Below are 21,539 nucleotides of genomic sequence, written 5' to 3'. Positions count from 1 at the left end.
ACACACACACACACACACACACACACACACACACCACCTAGCCGATGCAATCAGGAGTAGGGGGACAAAAGGGAAATAAGCTAAATAAGTACATTTTGAATGAAAACAAATGTTGCCCAAACAATGCAAAAGATTTAAATAAGGCTGAATAAGGCTAAGGAAAACAAAAGAGGGAAAGGTAAATAAAACACCTAACAAGTGGCAAATCATCTAAAAAGAACGATATTACAGCATTAAATGCTGCGCTGCCACGTGCACAAACAAACAAAACAAAAATACAAGTTTAGATCAGTGTACCTTTTACAATAAGATGTTGAGCTCAACCTCAAAGTTCAGTGCAGCCAACCCTCATCTGCCCGAAACAGGTCGAAAACAGGACCTGAGGCATGGCAAGATAATATATTCTTAATAATATTAATAATAATAATAATAATAACAATCTATATCTTATGTGTGACACGAATGCGCAATCTCACTGACTCGCCATGGCACGTTTCAAAAAGCATTGAGATTGAGCTTTATTGTTTCTTCTTGGGAGAGAGAATAGAGGCAGATATTCCTGTTCACAGAATTATCAACAGCAGTGTTGGACAAGTTGTAAATCTTCAACAACATACCATACTATCAGTCTCTTTAGTCCGGGCTCACAGATCGTAGAGGTGGCAGTAATTTAAAACCAAGCCAGCTGTTTGCTGGAGTGGCTCCACCTTGGGCTACTAATTAATGTGAGCTGCACCGCCTTCTTTATTTGCTCTATAACCACACCTTTAAATGCAGAGCTGGGTGGAGAGAGAGTCTCAATATGATAGACACTTTAAATAGGGAGTTACACATAACAGCTCTTACAAAGCCTGAAAGGAGGTACATTTGCTCACAGAGAATCTTGTGGATTATCAACATTAATTTTGATACTTTTTTAATGCACTCTACACAACTTATTTACATTCAGTGACGACCTTGCCAACTGGCCACTGGGAGACTTTGGCTTGCTGCTGTCTGTCAGCCCGACTGAAGCTTGTTGTTGCTTTAGTTCTTGATGTAAGTGCACTCTGCTTTCACATCCACACTGATGATACAGATTAAACACACCTCATAACTCTTTGTTATTGAGCATTAATTTAACTTGTTTTATCATAAATTAATAATTTTCTTTGATAACTTCTGACTCCTTCCGTCCTGTGCCATGACCCACAAGTCGGGTTATGCCTATTCAAAATGCACATCTTCATCATTGTAAAGAATTTGAGATATGTAGTTCACATCTGATCATCATTAAATATTTCACATGACCTGAGATGCCACAATAGTTCTCAAGTCTGTCCAATGATATATAGTGGTCCACTGTATCAAAAACAGCACTAAGATCCAACAACAATAAAACTGAAGTTGAGTCTGAGTCTACAGCCAATAACAAATAACTCACCACCTTTGTAAGTGCAGTTACTGTGAAGTGATTAACTCAAAATACCTGACTGCAGTGGCTCAAATAGATCACTTAAGAGAAATAATTTAAGAACTGATTTGCTGTCTAACAACTGATTTGACATTGTGGACTTTTGTGTGCATATAATAAAATGATAATGTGATTTCCTCGTTCTTAGTGATCTACAGTAAATGATTAAATATATATTAACTTTCCACATAAAGACAAACCCTAACGTCGCACTGAATTTAAATATTCATATACTGCAAGCTAACTCCGATACAATACATCAAATGGTAAAAATAGTGTATATTTTTTATATTATACATGGCCCATTTACAGTTTAAAATTAATTAAATCAAATATAATTAAGACTAAAACTTTTTAAGTCTAAATTTTACGCAAGCAATGTATCCATTCAATAACAGTTATCCCAACAGCTCTACTTATACAAGGGGCAAATAGTTGAATTATGACATTATAATTATTGTTTTTTATACCATCAAGATAGTTTGACCAGCATTTCCATTTGCTCTAACCACACCTTCAATTAAATGTCACACATGTAACATAGGCACAGTAATGGGATGTGTAGTCTACAGCTCCTCTCTGGGGCTCCTTCAATTAAACTCTTTTCTTCTGCGTTCTGTCTCTCCTGTCTTTTTCAGCTGCAGTCGAGTTGAAATGACCCACAGCGAGGCATCTGGTGCAGCATGAAAGCCCCCAAATACCAATTCTCCTTCTACGCTGGTTTCCTGGTGGGAACCATCACGCTGTATGTTTTCCTGCGGCAGGTGCGGTTTGAGAGCACTTTGTTATCACAGCATGGAACAAACCTGAACAAAGTCAGCGATGACCAAGAACAGCTCGAGAAAGAAATTAAGAAATGGAGAAAGGAAGGGTCTGCCCTTTTCAATCTGGAGCATCCTCATCATCCAGGTAAACCATATAAAAGCTGATCCTTATAGATGTTCACGTTTAATTCTTCAGAGTATAACCTTTACTAGGTTTGTGTGTTGTTGTAAGGATTCAGTGTGACCACATCTTTCACCAAATTTTAATTACCACTAGATCAAAATTCGCCATTAGGAAACAGCCTTTTAGAGGTTCAAGTTGAATAATTCAGAGCATGTTTTAACTAGGTTTGTATGGAAGCACATTGCATTCACCAAATTAAAAAAAAAATAGACACATTCTTTTCTCATAATTACAAGGTGTCAAATTATTTTCTTTGGTGAATGCAATGTGCTTCTGTAGGTTTGTGTGTTGTAAGGATTCAGTGTGACCACTTTCCCCAAATGTTTATCTTAAAGGTAAACTCTTGGACACTGTGTAACTTGCAAACAAACATTTATTGACACTGTTTCGGTATAGACCTTCATCGGGCAAAAAGTTGAAGGTCTATACTGAAAAGATTGAAAAAACTGCCAAAAGCCCTAATAGGCAATTCTAAATTCAGTTCAGGGGAAAATAAAGATCCCAATAGACAAACCAAGATCAAAACAAAAAATCAGAAACGATGCAGATGATCAAACGCTCAAAAGATTTTTGTGTGTGTGTGCTCTCAATTAATTTGATGATTCAGAGCATAATTATGATGCAGGCCTGTAGCCACTTGCTGTTTCAGATGACATGCCCATTTTGACAACATTTTTGCCTGATGAAGGTCTAGTACCGAAACTTTGCCAATAAATGTTTGTTTGCCAGTTAGATAATGTGCTGAAGTTTACCTTTAACTTTTTGATGGACACGTTGCTCTCCTATGCACCTGTTTTCCCAAATCAGGAGAGGACGGCCGCATGGCTGATGAGCTGTACAAAAAGGTCCGTATTCTTTGCTGGGTGATGACTGCACCAAAGAACCTGGAGAAGAAGACTCGCCATGTGAAGTCTACTTGGAGTCGCCACTGTAATATTGTGATTTTCATGAGTTCTGTGGAAGACCCCGATTTTCCCACGGTGGGCTTAGGCACGAAGGAGGGTCGGGATCAGTTGTACTGGAAAACAATCAAGGCATTCCATTATGTCTACGAGCATCACATCAACGAGGCAGATTGGTTCCTCAAGGCAGATGACGACACCTATGTTATTGTAGATAACCTGCGTTTAGTTCTCGCCAACCACACACCCGAGGAACCAGTTTACTTTGGCCGAAGATTTAAGCCCTACGTAAAGCAGGGCTACATGAGTGGTGGTGCAGGCTATGTGTTGAGCAAAGAAGCTCTGCGAAGATTTGTAGGAGGATTTAAAACCAATGTGTGCACTCACGCTTCCTCTACAGAGGATGTTGAAATGGGACGGTGCATGGAGAAAGTTGGGGTGTTGGCTGGGGACTCCAGAGACAGTATGCAAAGGGAGACATTTCATCCATTTGTCCCTGAGCAGCACCTGACACATAAGTTCCCAAAGAGCTTCTGGTATTGGAGCTACTGCTACCACCCCATCTCAGAGGCAAGTTCAGTTAACATCATGTTTTCTTTTGATGAGGCCCTTAACTGGTATCAAGCAATATTGTAAATATATTCATCAGATAATGTTTGCTTTTTGTTCGCTCAAATTTACAAAACTTTATTTTTTTTCAAGCTTTTTGTTAGTCTTCTTAATTTAGTCACAATCTAAACCACAGTGAAAGGTTAACTATAATGAAACACTGCTGCTGCTACTACTGGATACTATTTGCTTTATGTTATGTACTCTCTCATAGGCATGAAACTGTGATAATTATTCAAACCCTTAGGGAGTGAAATAAAATGTGACCCTTTGAAGTCTGTACTTTGTAGCATGACGTCATGTTCTGTTTTTTCCACCCTCAGGGTCCAAACTGCTGCTCGGACCTTTCAGTGTCATTCCACTATGTTGGTGCTTCACAAATGTATTTAATGGAGTACTACACCTATCACCTGCGTGCCTTTGGATACAATTACCATTACCAGCCGCCTGCTCCACTTGGCTATGGTATTGAGAAATCTGTGGAAGTGAAAAACAGACCAGCTCCTCAGAAAAACAGGCGAGGAGATGGGGAGGATCAATCCAGGACTGACAAAAGACAGAATGCAGATCCCCCTCAAGCAGCTGGTAAAGACCCTCCTGCTGCTCCATCAGGGTAAATCAGAAGGTGTGTGAAGGAAACTTATTAGGTAGAGTGTTTAAATGTTTGTTAATTCATTTTGTTGTTCTTGGCTCATTGAGGGAAACATTTCACTCGTATTTCTCAGCTGAGGCACTCCTACTTTTACTAAAGAATTCCTTCAGGACTTTAATTCTTGATTATCAGGTTTGTTTGGTTGAGCTATAAGACAGTGTCTTTTAAAAAAGTGGGAACTGCTTTCTGTTAGCTTCAGTCATTTGAAAATAAGTGAAGCACTTTTTTTTAAAGTATCAATTTTCTATAAGAACTAAGTTTTCTACAAATCTGACAAAATTGATTTAACAGGTTTTTAAAAAAGTATTTTTAAACTATGTCAAACCCACCAAACTTGATGGACCACTCTGTAAAGCGATGTAACTTTCTAGAGTTCTTTTGTTTCATTCACACATAAGCCCGTTTCACTCATGAACTCTTGACGTTTTCTATATTATTTCAGGACTTTCAGGAACTTTCTTTTCACTGATGAACCTTACAACAGGTGATTTTTTTTGTTGGCCTCGCTCACTCAACTCAAAAGACTCGGTTTGGTTTAGATAAGGGGGCGTCATGGAGTATCACATGCAGGAGGAAGAGGAGTGTTCCATAATGGTGACCTTTTCCATGGTAACATAACTACAACATGTATAAGTAATTTCAGCAAGCAAATACGACAGTGGAAAACAAAAATACAGACAACTGAGGGGAGTAGCTTAGAGAATAAAGCCGTGAAACTCTGCTCAATGTTAATAATGTTTTTGTGACAGTGCAAAAAAAGCATTCAGATCTGTCGATTGTTTTGACTCATCACTCCCTGCCCACTCCGTTTCACTAAATGTTCCAGACAATCATCAAACCTGCTCACACAGACTATATACACATTTATTGCTACAGTGTTATTTTACTAGTGGGCCGGAAGGATAAAGTGGAAGTGAATAGATTTAACCATTAGAGTTCATACATTTGCCCCACCTGGACAACATGGGGAAACTGTGAGGTGTGCATTGCTGTTGTGAAAGTGGATATGGACAACTATGTGCCTCATAGGACAATGAGACCCAGTTTATTTACATTGAGGTGATTAAAAACTGTTGGATTAAAACAGCCAAGATACAGCTGGATCTCTGATCTGGAGGTTTTTTTTTCTGAATTAGATCATTCTAAGTCAAAGTGCCTCAACTTGTGCAATAAGTCAACACTTGTCATGTGCACACTGCTTAACCTGTTGGTCTGTCTCTGATCGCCTCTTCCAAACAGGATTAGTGCAGAGTTTAAAAGGAATATCCTGATGCAGGCTAGTGTCATTTCAAAGTCAATATACAGTTCAAGAATAAATCCTTCTTTATTTGTTGTTTGCTGTGATTGCTCTGAGATTTTTTTTCTTCCTAGCCACCAATATTATCCCGCAAATATGGAAATCTGCCTTTGTACTTCCGCTCCTTAAAGGGGGTGACCCCACTATTTTAAATAACTATAGGCCCATCTCAAAACTCTGTCCTGGCCAAGGTCCAATGTACTGCTCAGCACCCACTCCAGACCAAGCTCTCTCACAGTTACAACTTGCTTTTAACACTGTTCAACAAAATTTGACTTAAAACTTGTTTTAAACGCAGACAAAATCAAAGTCATGATGTTCTCTAAGGCAAAAATGAAACCATCAAACCTCCTTTCAATTTCCACCTCTCAAGGGATGCAAATCGAGTCTGTTTCGAGTTACAGATATCTTGACATTTTAATTGATGTGTCTCTTTCTTTTACTCCTCACATTCAGTAGCTGGTAAAAAGGGTAAAGCTGAAACTGGGATTCTACTTTAGAATAAAATCCTGCCTTTCTTTTGAGTCTAAGAAGAGGCTGGTTGCTTCCACTTTTATGTCTGTGTTGGACTACACTGATGTTTTATACATGCACGCCTCCTCACAAAGCTTACATGCTCTGGACACTGTGTATCATGGAGCTCTGAGGTTCATCACTAATTTTAAATCCCTCACTCATCACTGTTGTATGAACGTGTTGGATGGACTTCTTTGACCCTACGTAGACTTAAACATTGGCATACTTTAATCTACAAGTCTATTTTAGGTCTGCATCCTTCGTACCTTCTGTCCTTCATCAGTCAGAAGAATACAGGGTCTTATAATCTTTGATCTCAAGATCTTTTCTTGCTGTCTGTTCCAAAAGTCAGAACTGAACTGGGGAAAAAGGCCTTTCAGTTTGCTGCTCCCTTTAATTGGAACGAATTACAAAAAGAGCTGAAACGTAATGAACTTCTCTCACAGGAGGCTTTTAAGAGGAAGTTAAATGACTTTGAGGCGGATACATCTGGCTGTAGATGTTCTTCCTGATGTATTCGTGGATGATATTTGACAAACATTTGCTGTTTGGATTTGTTATGATTTGTAGGACTCTTGCCTTAGGTAATCTTTCAGGTTCCTGTTTTTTCTGAATGCTGCAATGATCCTGTGGTCTCATAAAATTTTGTTTTCTCCTAAGATGTTTTGGAAATTATAGTTAATCACTACGACCAAGTTAACAGCTGTTGAAGAGTATGCGGAGACAGAGGGCAAAATTGAGGAAATCAATTGGGGTTTTGTCTCCTGGAATGCGGGAATACCCTCTGGTGGCCAACACTGAGAACAGCGTTTTCGTGGCCTGTTTAAAGTCCTCTTTGTTGACACATATTTTATAAAATGTCAGCAACTGAGACTTTACCAGTCCAGCATAGGCGTGTTTAGGATGGTGGCTAGTTTTGTGGAGTAGAGCATTACTATATGTCTTCTTAAAAAAATACTTTAATATCCAAAGTGGTTAAAAAGTTCCCAACATCCTCTAGTGTGAGGCCAGATCCCCCATATGTCAACCAAATATCTAAAATAGGAGAGGTTTGACCTGAGGCTGCAGGGCAAACCCCCCTTAGGGTTAGGGTTAGGGGGTTAGGTTTCCTTTAAACCCATAGGAGGTGGCTTAACAGTCCAATAAGAGGATGCATTTGACAGAAAGAAAAGGACACAAGAGCTTAGCTTAATAAAACTATTTTATTTTTTACAATAATAAAACAGCAATTGATCGAATGTCGAAGTTGAAAACAAAAGAGACAATAATTTACCCTCAACAATATTTATATAAAACAGGAGAAATCTGCGCTACAATGATAAACTGGCTGACTTAATAATAAAACTGATTGTGGCGGACCAGCGTTTTACCTGTCCTGGTGTGTGTACACACACACACACACACACACACACACACACACACACACACACACACACACACACACACACACACACACACACACACACACACACACACACACAGGAGTAGGGGGACAAAAGGGAAATAAGCTAAATAAGTACATTTTGAATGAAAACAAATGTTGCCCAAACAATGCAAAAGATTTAAACAAGGCTGAATAAGGCTAAGGAAAACAAAAGAGGGAAAGGTAAATAAAACACCTAACAAGTGGCAAATCATCTAAAAAGAACGATATTACAGCATTAAATGCTGCGCTGCCACGTGCACAAACAAACAAAACAAAAATACAAGTTTAGATCAGTGTACCTTTTACAATAACATGTTGAGCTCAACCTCAAAGTTCAGTGCAGCCAACCCTCATCTGCCCGAAACAGGTCGAAAACAGGACCTGAGGCATGGCAAGATAATATATTCTTTATAATAATTATAATAATAATAATAACAGTCTATATCTTATGTGTGACACGAATGCGCAATCTCACTGACTCGCCACGGCACGTTTCAAAAAGCATTGCACCAAAACCACAATGAAAAGCAGCAACAACAAAGGAAGGGGAAAAAACAGAAAAAGCTACCGCATATGAGAACCATAACTGGCTGTTTATATACCGGGATGAATAAGTGGCATTGCGGAAGCAGGAGGCGCTGGTGTGGACCTGGAGCTACGGTGGTTAAAAGGGGGCATTTGACTACCTGCTACATTCAACTTTTATGGTTAAGACTGGATGGTTGAAGGGAAGTGGTACAAATCTAGCCTTTGTCCATGAAGTTCTCCTTGATTCAGATCTCAATTATGAGATTGAGCTTTATTGTTTTTTCTTGGGAGAGAGAATAGAGGCAGATATTCCTGTTCACAGAATTATCAACAGCAGTGTTGGACAAGTTGTAAATCAGAACTAATTACAGTTAGTAGTTATATAAAAAAGTAACTGAGTAACTAATTAGTTACTGCATTAAAATTGTTACTAGATACTTGAATGTGCACATTATTTAAAAAATAAACTTTAAACTTTTTTGATAAACTTTATTGATCCCCCATGGGGGAATTTCTTTTTGTTACAACAGCTCAAGAAACAGGAATATAATTATCAAAAAAAAGTGTTGCTTTGGCAGTGTGAGAAGAAGCAACTAACACATTTAGTATAACATGGTAGCCATTTCAATACGTAGTTATTAGCTAATTAGTTCTCTGAAGACAACAGATTCAACAGTTGGTATGGGAAGCAAGTCTTCAACAACATACCATACTATCAGTCTCTTTAGTCCGGGCTCACAGTTCGCAGAGGTGGCAGTGATTTAAAACCAAGCCAGCTGTTTGCTGGAGTGGCTCCACCTTGGTCTGCTAATTATTGTGAGCTACACCGCCTTCTTTACTTGCTCTATAACCACACCTTAAATGCAGAGCTGGGTGGAGAGAGAGTCTCAAATGATAGACACTTTAAATAGGGAGTTACACATAACAGCTCTTACAAAGCCTGAAAGGAGGTACATTTGCTCACAGAGAATCTTGTGGATTATCAACATTAATTTTGATACTTTTTTAATGCACTCTACACAACTTATTTACATTCAGTGACGACCTTGCCAACTGGCCACTGGGAGACTTTGGCTTGCTGCTGTCTGTCTGTCTGTCTGTCTGTCTTTCTTTTGTGTGTGTGTGTGTGTGTGTCCTAGCTGTAGGCTCACCAACAGTGTCAGCTGCACCTTGGCCCGGTGCACTCTTGTCTGCTGGTTTCCCTCATTCCCCCTCAGCCCGACTGAAGCTTGTTGTTGCTTTAGTTCTTGATGTAAGTGCACTCTGCTTTCACATACATCCACACTGATGATACAGATTAAACACACCTCATAACTCTTTGTTATTGAGCATTAATTTAACTTGTTTTATCATAAATTAATAATTTTCTTTGATAACTTCTGACTCCTTCCGTCCTGTGCCATGACCCACAAGTCGGGTTATGCCTATTCAAAATGCACATCTTCATCATTGTAAAGAATTTGAGATATGTAGTTCACATCTGATGCACATCTGCAATCATTAAATATGACCTGAGATGCCACAATAGTTCTCAAGTCTGTCCAATGATATATAGTGGTCCACTGTATCTGTATATAATTATTGTTTTTTATACCATCAAGATAGTTTGACTAGCGTTTCCATTTGCTCTAACCACACCTTCAATTAAATGTCACACATGTAACATAGGCACAGTAATGGGATGTGTAGTCTACAGCTCCTCTCTGGGGCTCCTTTAATTAAACTCTTTTCTTCTGCGTTCTGTCTCTCCTGTCTTTTTCAGCTGCAGTTGAGTTGAAACGACCCACAGCGAGGCATCTGGTGCAGCATGAAAGCCCCCAAATACCAATTCTCCTTCTACGCTGGTTTCCTGGTGGGAACCATCACGCTGTATGTTTTCCTGCAGCAGGTGCGGTTTGAGAGCACTTTGTTATCACAGCATGGAACAAACCTGAACAAAGTCAGCGATGACCAAGAACAGCTCGAGAAAGAAATTAAGAAATGGAGAAAGGAAAGGTCTGCCCTTTTCAATCTGGAGCATCCTCTTCATACAGGTTCGCCATTAGGAAACAGCCTTTTAGAGGTTCAAGTTGAATAATTCAGAGCATGTTTTAACTAGGTTTGTACGGAAGCACATTGCATTCACCAAATAAAAAAAAAAATAGACACATTCTTTTCTCATAATTACAAGGTGTCAAATTATTTTCTTTGGTGAATGCAATGTGCTTCTGTAGGTTTGTGTGTTGTAAGGATTCAGTGTGACCACTTTCCCCAAATGTTTATCTTAAAGGTAAACTCTTGGACACTGTGTAACTTGCAAACAAACATTTATTGACACTGTTTCGGTATAGACCTTCATCGGGCAAAAAGTTGAAGGTCTATACTGAAAAGATTGAAAAAACTGCCAAAAGCCCTAAATTCAGTTCAGGGGAAAATAAAGATCCCAATAGACAAACCAAGATCAAAACAAAAAATCAGAAACGATGCAACTGATCAAACGATCAAAAGATTTTTGTGTGTGTGTGCTCTCAATTAATTTGATGATTCAGAGCATAATTATGATGCAGGCCTGTAGCCACTTGCTGTTTCAGATGACATGCCCATTTTGACAACATTTTTGCCTGATGAAGGTCTAGTACCGAAACTTTGCCAATAAATGTTTGTTTGCCAGTTAGATAATGTGCTGAAGTTTACCTTTAACTTTTTGATGGACACGTTGCTCTCCTATGCACCTGTTTTCCCAAATCAGGAGAGGACGGCCGCATGGCTGATGAGCTGTACAAAAAGGTCCGTATTCTTTGCTGGGTGATGACTGCACCAAACAACCTGGAGGAGAAGACTCGCCATGTGAAGTCTACTTGGAGTCGCCACTGTAATATTGTGATTTTCATGAGCTCTGTGGACGACCCCGACTTTCCCACGGTGGGCTTAGGCACAAAGGAGGGTCGGGATCAGTTGTACTGGAAAACAATCAAGGCATTCCATTATGTCTACGAGCATCACATCAACGAGGCAGATTGGTTCCTCAAGGCAGATGACGACACCTATGTTATTGTAGATAACCTGCGTTTAGTTCTCGCCAACCACACACCCGAGGAACCAGTTTACTTTGGCCGAAGATTTAAGCCCTACGTAAAGCAGGGCTACATGAGTGGTGGTGCAGGCTATGTGTTGAGCAAAGAAGCTCTGCGAAGATTTGTAGGAGGATTTAAAACCAATGTGTGCACTCACACTTCCTCTACAGAGGATCTTGAAATGGGACGCTGCATGGAGAAAGTTGGGGTGTTGGCTGGGGACTCCAGAGACAGTATGCAAAGGGAGACATTTCATCCACTTCGCCCTGAGCAGCACCTGACACATAAGTTACCAAAGAGCTTCTGGTATTGGAGCTACTGCTACCACCCCATCTCAGAGGCAAGTTCAGTTAACATCATGTTTCTTTTGATGAGGCCCTTAACTGGTATCAAGCTTTTTGTTAGTCTTCTTAATTTAGTCACAATCTAAACCACAGTGAAAGGTTAACTATAATGAAACACTGCTGCTACTACTGGATACTATTTGCTTTATGTTATGTACTCTCTCATAGGCATGAAACTGTGATAATTATTCAAACCCTTAGGGAGTGAAATAAAATGTGACCCTTTGAAGTCTGTACTTTGTAGCATGACGTCATGTTCTGTTTTTTCCACCCTCAGGGTCCAAACTGCTGCTCGGACCTTTCAGTGTCATTCCACTATGTTGTTCCTTTACAAATGTATTTAATGGAGTACTACACCTATCACCTGCGTGCCTTTGGATACAGTTACCGTTACCAGCTGCCTGCTCCACTTGGCTATGGTATTGAGAAATCTGTGGAAGTGAAAAACAGACCAGCTCCTCAGAAAAACAGGCGAGGAGATGGGGAGGATCAATCCAGGACTGACAAAAGACAGAATGCAGATCCCCCTCAAGCAGCTGGTAAAGACCCTCCTGCTGCTCCATCAGGGTAAATCAGAAGGTGTGTGAAGGAAACTTATTAGGTAGAGTGTTTATGAATTAACAAACATTTAAACACTCTACCTAATAAGTTTCCTTCACACACCTTCTGAGTTTGTTAATTCATTTTGTTGTTCTTGGCTCATCGAGGGAAACATTTCACTCGTATTTCTCAGCTGAGGCACTCCTACTTTTACTAAAGAATTCCTTCAGGACTTTAATTCTTGATTATCAGGTTTGTTTGGTTTAGCTATAAGACAGTGTCTTTTAAAAAAGTGGGAACTGCTTTCTGTTAGCTTCAGTCATTTGAAAATAAGTGAAGCACTTTTTTTTAAAGTATCAATTTTCTATAAGAACTAAGTTTTCTACAAATCTGACAAAATTGATTTAACAGGTTTTTAAAAAAGTATTTTTAAACTATGTCAAACCCACCAAACTTGATGGACCACCCTGTAAAGCGATGTAACTTGCTAGAGTTCTTTTGTTTCATTCACACATAAGCCCGTTTCACTCATGAACTCTTGACGTTTTCTATATTATTTCAGGACTTTCAGGAACTTTCTTTTCACTGATGAACCTTACAACAGGTGATTTTTTTTGTTGGCCTCGCTCACTCAACTCAAAAGACTCGGTTTGGTTTAGATAAGGGGGCGTCGTGGAGTATCACATGCAGGAGGAAGAGGAGTGTTCCATTATGGTGACCTTTTCCATGGTAACATAACTACAACATGTATAAATGCAACAGTGGAAACAAAAGATACTGACAACTGAGGGGAGCAGCAAAGAAAATAAAGCAGTAAAACTCTGCTTAATGTTAATGTCTTCTTGAAAGTACAAAAAAAAGCATTCAGGTCTATCGATTGTTTTGACTCAAATTTCAGACATGATCTTGCAACCTTAAACCAGTGTCAGGAAAACCTACAAAATCAGTAAAGCTAAAGATTTTCTCAAGATGTGATACAGGATTTAAGACAGACCCATAACTGTTAGTCTACTTTCTATCTTAGCAATAATGAAGTGAATCTTTGTATCTCTCATTAGTCTCTCTGTTCTCCATCTTTTTGTTCATTTGAATATGCCTCTGATCATTAGTTAGGCTTCCAGACTGTGGTGATAGATTTCTTGTCATGATGCAGTGGGCTTACCATTCAGTCCATTCTATGGCAGTGTATTTTTTTTTTCTTAATCTAATTTCATCATACTTTTTGTGAAGTCCAAGCAAAAGAATAAAAATCGCCTTGTTGGGGCGCCGATAGCCTATAGAGGTTGTGATGCGGGCCCCATGTGTGGAGGCGGTGGTCCTCAGGGCAGCGGCCGTGGGGTTCGGGTCTGGACTCAGCCCTGTGCTGCATGTCATGTCTCCTCCCGGCTGTCCTATCCAATGAAGTGTTTTTAAACTAAATACAGTTTACAACACATCACAGTACTCCAGTGTTAGAGTATTTACTGACACACCCAGTAATAGGACACGTTTGTAATAAAACACAATCTCCTGGAAGTAAAGGCCCTGGCACACACACTTCACAGCTCCTTGCATCAGATGACTTTTAGCTTGTGCCTTCTGAACTGAGACTAAATGAGCCTCCTGCTACATGGATGACTTTGCACTGTGACTTCACCTTAAGGAGATGGATGCTTTCAGATCAGCTTAAACTATACTGAACCCTTCCATGTTTTAAATCTTAGCTCTGGGACAGCCAGTGGATGGTGGGTTTGTGGTGTTTTTATTTTAATCAGAAGAAGAGATTTTCTGATATTTTATTTACTATCATGTTTGATTTTAGAAGAATGTGTGGGTCAGAGCTTTTTCCTTTTGTTGCTATTATATTATGTATACTTAAACATTGTTGAAACCTACTTTGTAACCAAACAGAAACCTAATATTGTGAAAGATCTAGTAATTACCAAATACAAGAAACCAGCTTTAGACATCTGACAGGATTCAGTGGTTGAACGTTTTAGTTTGCAAATGACTGCTGATTCTTACAAGCTGCGCATAAAAGTTCTGAGGCCCAAAACTCCTAAAAGTGGTTTCTTATTCTAGAGATAAACACACCAAGTCCTCACAAGCCCATTCTAATTTTATTAAAGGGAAAGGTGTACAGTGTGTATTTATATTGAAGTATATTTATGTTCCTATCAATGTCAATTCAGTCAATACCCTTGAGTGTGTAAATGAGTTTGTGTGAGTATGTGAGCACACATTATTGGTGTGCAGCATTGTTTTCACTGAATGGTACTTTGATCACTATAAATAAAGTATTTTATTGTACATTTGTTTAACTGATATTGCATAGTTATGTCAGATCATTTTCAAGTGACCGTACAAAAGACTTTGTAAGTATTTATACATGGTTTAATATGGCTTCCATTTTTTTCATTACATAACTTGAAACATATTTCTCTAGATGATATAATAGCTGTGATCATTTAATAAGATTACTCCAAAGCTCTTACTGCTCATCAGAGAAGAGAGGAGGAAGATCTGAGAAGTGATGTGGGAGAATACTGTAGCCTGTATGCTCTATATAAAGAGGATATAAAGCACTGACGTGTTCACTCTACTTTATCCTCTGAGCAGTCCGAGGGTACATCCCATCTGTGTAGTGCACAGATAATTACAAAAAAGCTGTGGTTGATATTAGGGCTTGCTTAATAACGAGCTGATAAGCACCAAATACCTAGTAGCCCAATTCAACACAGTCATGATTATCAAAGTGGTGTTTCTCAACATTTAAAACAAAACACACTTTTCAGTCAATCATACAAGAAAATACTACCACTGAGTCATTGAATCAATAAGGACACAGAGTTAATAATCAACACTGCACCCACTACTTCCTCCCCTGATGCATGATCAACTGGAAAGGGAGAGGGATTCAATGTTGATGGGACCGTGATCCAATGGAAGGCTCTATAAGCGCAGCCTCAGCTTAATACTAAAGTACCCCTTAGGGTTACGGTTAGACACCCAAACATTTAGGATTAAGTGCACTGTTCATCACTGTCCCTGGGCTACAGTCTATCTGGAGTTAGCCTCCAGTAGTTGAGATGAGATGAGATTCAACTTTATTGTCATTACACATATACAAGTATAGAGTAACGAAATGAGGTTTGGCATCTCACCAGAAGTGCAAATAAGCAGAAAGTGCAAGAGTCTGTGCTATGTACAGTAATTGAGTGCAAGAGTCTGTGCTATGTACAGTAATTCTGTGCTATGTACAGTAATTGCAAAATTTACAGATGTAGACAAAAAAAGTGAATTATTAGGTAAATCTGGATGGCTGGATTAATGGGATGCAATAAATATAAATAAATGCTATAAATAAGTAATGCTACAAAATAAGTGTGTTTTTAGGATTATAATATACAGATTAAGATGCAGTGAGCATGCTATACTAATAATATACAGATTAAGGTGCAGTGAGCATGCTATACTAATAATATACAGAATAAGATGCAGTGAGCATGCTATACTAATAATATACAGATTAAGATGCAGTGAGCATGTTATACAAGTTTACAGATAATTTAAAGAATATGAACATACTATAATACAATAATACAGATGGATGAGAGATGTGTGTGTGTGACCAGGAGGAGTGGTGGGGGGATGATGGGTGTGAGGTGATATGGAGGGGAAAGGGGGGTCAGCAGGGTGCGGAGAGAGAGAGGGAGAGAGAGAGAGAGAGACAGAGTTCAGAGTTCGGGGGGTAGAGTTCAGTAGAGAAACAGCTCTGGGGAAAAAGCTGTTCCTCAGTCTGCTGGTTCTGGTCCGGAGGCTTCTGAAGCGCCTGCCGGAGGGCAGGAGGGTAAACAGTCTGTGGGCAGGGTGGGAGGAGTCTTTAAGGATGCCATGAGCTCGTCGCAGACAGCGTGTTCTTTGGACATCCTCAATGGCAGGAAGTGGACACCTTGTGATGCGCTGGGCGGTTTTTACCACCCGCTGTAGCGCCTTACGGTCTGCGACAGAGCAGTTTCCGTACCAGACTGAGACACTGCTGGTCAGGATGCTCTCGATCACACAGCGGTAGAAGTTCATCAGTACAGCTGAAGACAGGTGGTGTCTCTTCAGTGTCCTCAGGAAAAAAGAGTCGTTGATGAGCCTTCTTAACCAGACTGGAGGTGTTAGTGGACCAGGAGAGGTCCTCTGTGATGTGGGTCCCCAGGAACTTGAAGCTGGAGACACGTTCAACAGCCATCCCGTTGATGTGAATGGGGTTGTGCGTGCTTCCTCTTTCTCTCCTGAAGTCCACGATGAGCTCCTTCGTCTTGCTGGTGCTGAGGAGCAGGTTGTTGTCAGCACACCAGGCGGACAGATGCTGTACCTCCTCCCTGTAGGCCGTGTCATCGTTGTTGCTGATGAGGCCAATCACCGCTGTATCGTCCGCAAACTTGATGATGGTGTTGGATCCATGTACAGGTCTGCAGTCGTGGGTGAAGAGGGAGTAGAGGAATGGGCTCAGCACACAGCCCTGTGGTACGCCTGTGTTGAGTGTGATGGTGGTGGAGCAGGTGTGTCCTGACCTAACATACTGGGGTCTGTTGGTCAGAAAGTCCATTATCCAGTGACGGAGGGAGGAGTTGAAGCCCAGGTCTCCGAGTTTAGTGTTCAGCTTGGAGGGGATGACAGAGTTGAATGCTGAGCTAAAATCAACAAACAGCATTCGTGCGTATCTGTTGTTATTGTCCAGATGAGTGAGCACAGAGTGCAACGCAGTGGAGACTGCATCCTCTGTACTCCTATTGCTGCGGTAGGCAAACTGGAATGGGTCCAGTGTGGGTGGGAGGCAGTTTTTCAGGTGTGCTAGGACCAGCCGCTCAAAGCACTTCATTATGATGGGTGTGAGTGCCACAGGGCGGTAGTCGTTCAGGCCTGTCGGGCTGGAGTGTTTCGGCACTGGGACAATGGAGGTGGCTTTGAAGCATGCTGGCACAGCTGCTTGGGCGAGGGACAGTAACGTGGCTTGTACAGATTGCTATCCATGGAGCACAAATTCTTCACTAATGGGAGTTGCACCTCCTTCCTCCTTGGGATGTTGTATCGGTGTTGGGTGAATCTGGTTAAAATGGTTGTAAAAATACTAACTATTTTTAATTAGTCTCAGTGAGTGTCTTGATTATAGCCCATTGAACCTCTAGTTGGTGTGAACATTCAAACACAGGGATCCAAAGCCACTTAACCATTTATTTGGTACAAGGTCAAGTAGAGGGGTGGACAGAAGATTTTCTGTACAATAAACAAAAGGAAATTCATTATGGTCCACACAAACTTCAGACATGAATTAATCGAAGAGGGTGAATTAAAAACTTACAATATTTATGCATCCATTAGGTCAAACAAGGAAATAGGGCCTTTATCGAAATTCCTATTCTGTAAACATAAATTATTACACATTCTACATTTAAATAAGAGGTGTACTCAAAGTTTGAGCTGTCTTTAAGGTTGATACAAACATTTGTCGGCTTCAGTGTCCCTTTTTATTCTGTACATTGACCATACACGGGAATTAGTTGCTTTTGAACATAAACCTACAAAGCTTCATTAAAGATACATTTTATGTTACAGATTCACTCAAAAACTAAACAATTCATCGAACAAACAATTCAAAAAAACTTACTGGAGTGCAGTGGCAGCATGAGCAGACAAAGAGTTGAAGCGGCTACACCTGGCCCTTAAATCACCTGCAAACTCCTCCCTACACTGATTGACTCCACCTACTGCAGTCTCAGTGAAGCTTTAGGCTTGAGATTTTTAACAGCCGCCCCTTCAGATATTTAAAATTTGACCTTGTACTAAATCTCAATCTAATTGAAGTTTGACGTATTCAACTAGTATATGCTACTAGAATGAACTAGAATGCTGGGGTTCAGCATGTGAAAGAGTCCCAGATCACGTCGTCGTGTTGCATGTTTCAGATCTTCACTGAGCTGACTGCTTCAGCTACGAGTCTGCTGTTTTGTTCGGAAAGATATTTTAAAGAAAGCAGTGTCGATCTTGAATGAGTTTGTCCATCTTCAGAGCCACATGTACGGTCAGGGACGCAAAAAACGTCATTTTGCGTCATCTACTTAATGAATTTGCCAACTAAGGCACCATGTACTCTGTACACTTAGCGTTTTTTCCGGGCAGAAAAGCGTTGACTGTGCACTTGGGAGTGTCGGCATGAAGCATTTGTGCGCTGAAAAGAAATGCGCTGGAGTTGTTGTCTTTCATCCAAATAGACACTGTCTGCCTTTTCTTGGTCAAGAAGGCACCAACTTCAAAATTTATTTAACATTTCTACTACATATATGACCCAATTTCAATACAGATTCATGTTTCAAAGGTTGAAGTATCCCTTTAACTATCTTTACCCTTAGAATCAGTATCAGAATCAGAATCGGGTTTTATTGCCAAGTACATTTACACATACTTCTTATACTGTACTTAATACAGTATAAGAAGCTATTACAATATATAAAATAGAATTTAAAAATGTAAGATATAAAATATAAAAAAAATAAAAAAAACCCCAAAATGTATAAAAGGTGCAATGTAGGAGCTGTGCAGTGGACTATGAGAAAAACATTTTATGTAGATGATGGTTATTATGGTGTTACCCAGATAATTTGATTAGCGTTTTTATTTGCGCTAAGCACACCTTCAGTGAATTGTGACTCATGTAACATACTCACACTCACGAGCACAGTAACGAGACGGGTAGTGTACAGCTCCTCTGTGGGGCTCCTTCAATTAAACTAGTTTCTTCTACGTTCTGTCTCTCCTGTCTTTTTCAGCGGCAGTCGAGTTGAAATGACCCACAGCGAGGCATCTGGGCCAGCATGAAAACTCCCAAATACCGATTCTCCTTCTACGCTGGTTTCATGTTGGGAACCTTGACACTGTACGTTTTCCTGCGGCAGGAATGGTTTCAGAAGACTTCATCACTGCAGGCAACCAACCTCAACAAACTCCAGGGTTACAAGGAACAGCTCAAGGAAGAAATTAAGATATGGAAAGAGGAAAGGTCTGCCCTTTTCAATCTGGAGCATCCTCATCATCCAGGTAAACCATATAGGAGCTGATACTTATAGATGTTCATGTTTAATTCTTCAGAGTATGACCTTTACTAGGTTTGTGTGTTGTTGTAAGGATTCAATGTGACCACATCTTTCACCAAATTTGAACTACCACTAGATAAAAATTTCAGCTTTTCTGTACTTATTTATATAACACAGAATTGTATTGTTGACTCTCATGTTAAAGTTGTTTTTTTTACTGAATAGATATATTAATAGATAAAATATATTACCTTTTCCTGCACTTTGGAAGTAGATTTCACAAGATCCTCTAGACATCATTTTTGGGTTTGTCTACAAGCGGCATAGTTTTTTAGTCCTTTTAGGATGATGATAGATGGCAAACAAGACTATTTAATTACTAATGACTGCCGTGATGTCATGCATGACTTATATGACAGTCCTTTGTCCTGTTAAACTTTATACTGTGTACATACATAGGGATATAAGGAATACATAGAAGTATTTTCCTCACTTACTTGTCAGCTATTAGAATATACAATATGGATTTTTTTAAACCATACAATGTTTAGATTTGAGTTTACATACCACTTTGGGAAAAAAACTTACAGGTTTCCACAAGGAGTTTTCTCCTTGACACTGTAGATTTAAGACTCACCCTGAAACTACCACAAGAAATTCCTCTTGAGGCCTAAATGCTTTGGTTTACATCACTTTACTTTTGATTATTTCACACAACACACAAACAGTGACACAATAAAGGAAGAATGTGCAACATTTTACGCATACATATAAATCAAGTATTTCCTCTATAAATGTCTCTCTGAGTCATGACTGAGAAGCGTGAGTCCCACTAGCTGTTTAGTTGTCGACCGTGTTTACATCATGTTTACATTGATGGGACTGCCTTGCGTATGAAGCTAATTTAGTTAATGACTAAAAATATGATAGCCAAACACGGTCATTCCATGTCAATGGATGTGCCATGTGAAACTATGAGTTAACCAAAGCATGCTAACATTAGCCTGCAAACACAACAATGCAGGACGATTTGAGTCGCTGCTTGCGCTTAATGGTACTTAATTATTGTGCAATCCTTCATGCGAACGCGAATGGAGGGGGGTTAGAGGTGGAGGAGAGTGGAGGCTTCAGATTAGCGGCGGTGTAGCCAAACAGCAGTTTTTTTTGGTTGAATGCTGGTGCTCAAGGGCGACACCTACTGGATCAAAAAATCACACATTCTCCCTTTAACAGGAAGGAGGAATAAGTGAGTTCGTTTACATGTAGTTAGAAAATGTTGATTTATTGTGTTAGCCGGGCTAAAACTGGACTTTTAAAATACATGACTAAATATATATATAAAAAAAAAAATATATATATATATATATATATATATATTTTTTTTAAAGTGAGTCCAGTTCCCCATTTAGACTGGATATTTCAGAGCTTTTAAATCCAAAGGGACTCTATTTGTATGAGCCTTTTCTATCTGTCTCCACCTCTGATTGAGCTTGGTATTTGGTCAATACCTGACCATTAGAGTTTCAGCTGCCATGATGAGCCTCTTTAAAATGTAAAGCAAATCAAATGGCTTTACATTGCCTTCCTCACCTGCCATGACGAAGACAATGCATGGCTGAAACATGTGGGGATGTTTTTATGAACCTGTAGCCCTGATGAATTAAAGGCTTTTTAACCATACCCCTCTGAGTGCCTCAGATCGCTTCAATAGCTTCAAAGTTTGATCCCTGCACTGAAGAAATAAGAAAAAGCAATTGATTATTATAATAATTTCTAAACATATGTTGCAAGACTCCAGACTTTTGTGTGTATGAATAATTATGAGGATGAGAATTTTTATTTATTTAAGGTTTTGGGTGAAAATAAAAACCTACCCACCCTTATGACCAACAGCAAATAAATAGTCATTAGAGAAAAACTGGCACTGTAGCGTCACCCCTTAACTCTTAGTTCAGATGGTACAATGAGTGCTGTGAAAAATATCATAAAATTCCAACTTGGACATTAACTGGTTTATCTGAATTTTCTACAACTCTACCTTTGATGATTATCTCCTCGGAAATTAGTTCCAATTTGAAGCAGCACCTCTGACTCGTACATTTTATAAAACATAATGATTAACATCAGTTTTTCAACATCAGTGTTTTTGATGCTTAGAATTTAATGGGAATATTCATGTTTGTATTTCCTAACCAGGAGAGGACGGCCGC

At 39.6% G+C, this 21,539-nt stretch overlaps 2 protein-coding genes across 5 annotated transcripts; both read left to right on the top strand.

The window, feature by feature from the left end:
• The first annotated feature begins 29 nt into the window (after positions 1 to 29).
• On the top strand, positions 30 to 5,667 carry LOC109976825 (glycoprotein-N-acetylgalactosamine 3-beta-galactosyltransferase 1-B). The gene is made up of 4 exons (XM_020626802.3): positions 30 to 1,038; positions 2,092 to 2,362; positions 3,209 to 3,873; positions 4,236 to 5,667. Exons 2-4 carry the CDS (start codon positions 2,137 to 2,139, stop codon positions 4,527 to 4,529), a joined length of 1,185 nt encoding a protein of 394 aa, XP_020482458.2. The 5' UTR covers positions 30 to 1,038; positions 2,092 to 2,136; the 3' UTR covers positions 4,530 to 5,667.
• Positions 4,399 to 19,100, top strand: LOC109993786 (glycoprotein-N-acetylgalactosamine 3-beta-galactosyltransferase 1-B-like). 4 transcript variants are annotated; one of them, XM_065954955.1, is made up of 5 exons: positions 4,399 to 4,537; positions 10,094 to 10,364; positions 11,060 to 11,724; positions 12,006 to 12,267; positions 12,831 to 14,557. In XM_065954955.1, the coding sequence occupies exons 2-5, from the start codon at positions 10,139 to 10,141 to the stop codon at positions 12,929 to 12,931; spliced, it is 1,254 nt and encodes a 417-aa protein (XP_065811027.1). In that variant the 5' UTR covers positions 4,399 to 4,537; positions 10,094 to 10,138; the 3' UTR covers positions 12,932 to 14,557. The 4 variants fall into 4 exon arrangements, with proteins under 4 accessions (XP_065811027.1, XP_065811026.1, XP_065811029.1 ...); XM_065954954.1 differs by lacking the exon at positions 4,399 to 4,537 and adding an exon at positions 8,509 to 9,583; XM_065954957.1 differs by lacking the exons at positions 4,399 to 4,537; positions 12,831 to 14,557 and adding exons at positions 8,513 to 9,583; positions 19,066 to 19,100.
• The last annotated feature ends 2,439 nt before the right edge of the window (positions 19,101 to 21,539 follow it).

This window comes from Labrus bergylta, chromosome 5, assembly GCF_963930695.1.
Source record: "Labrus bergylta chromosome 5, fLabBer1.1, whole genome shotgun sequence".
Classification (NCBI taxonomy): Eukaryota; Metazoa; Chordata; class Actinopteri; order Labriformes; family Labridae; genus Labrus; species Labrus bergylta.
The sequence above is the reverse complement of the archived record's forward strand: the minus strand, read 5'-3'. Positions and strand labels throughout refer to the sequence as shown.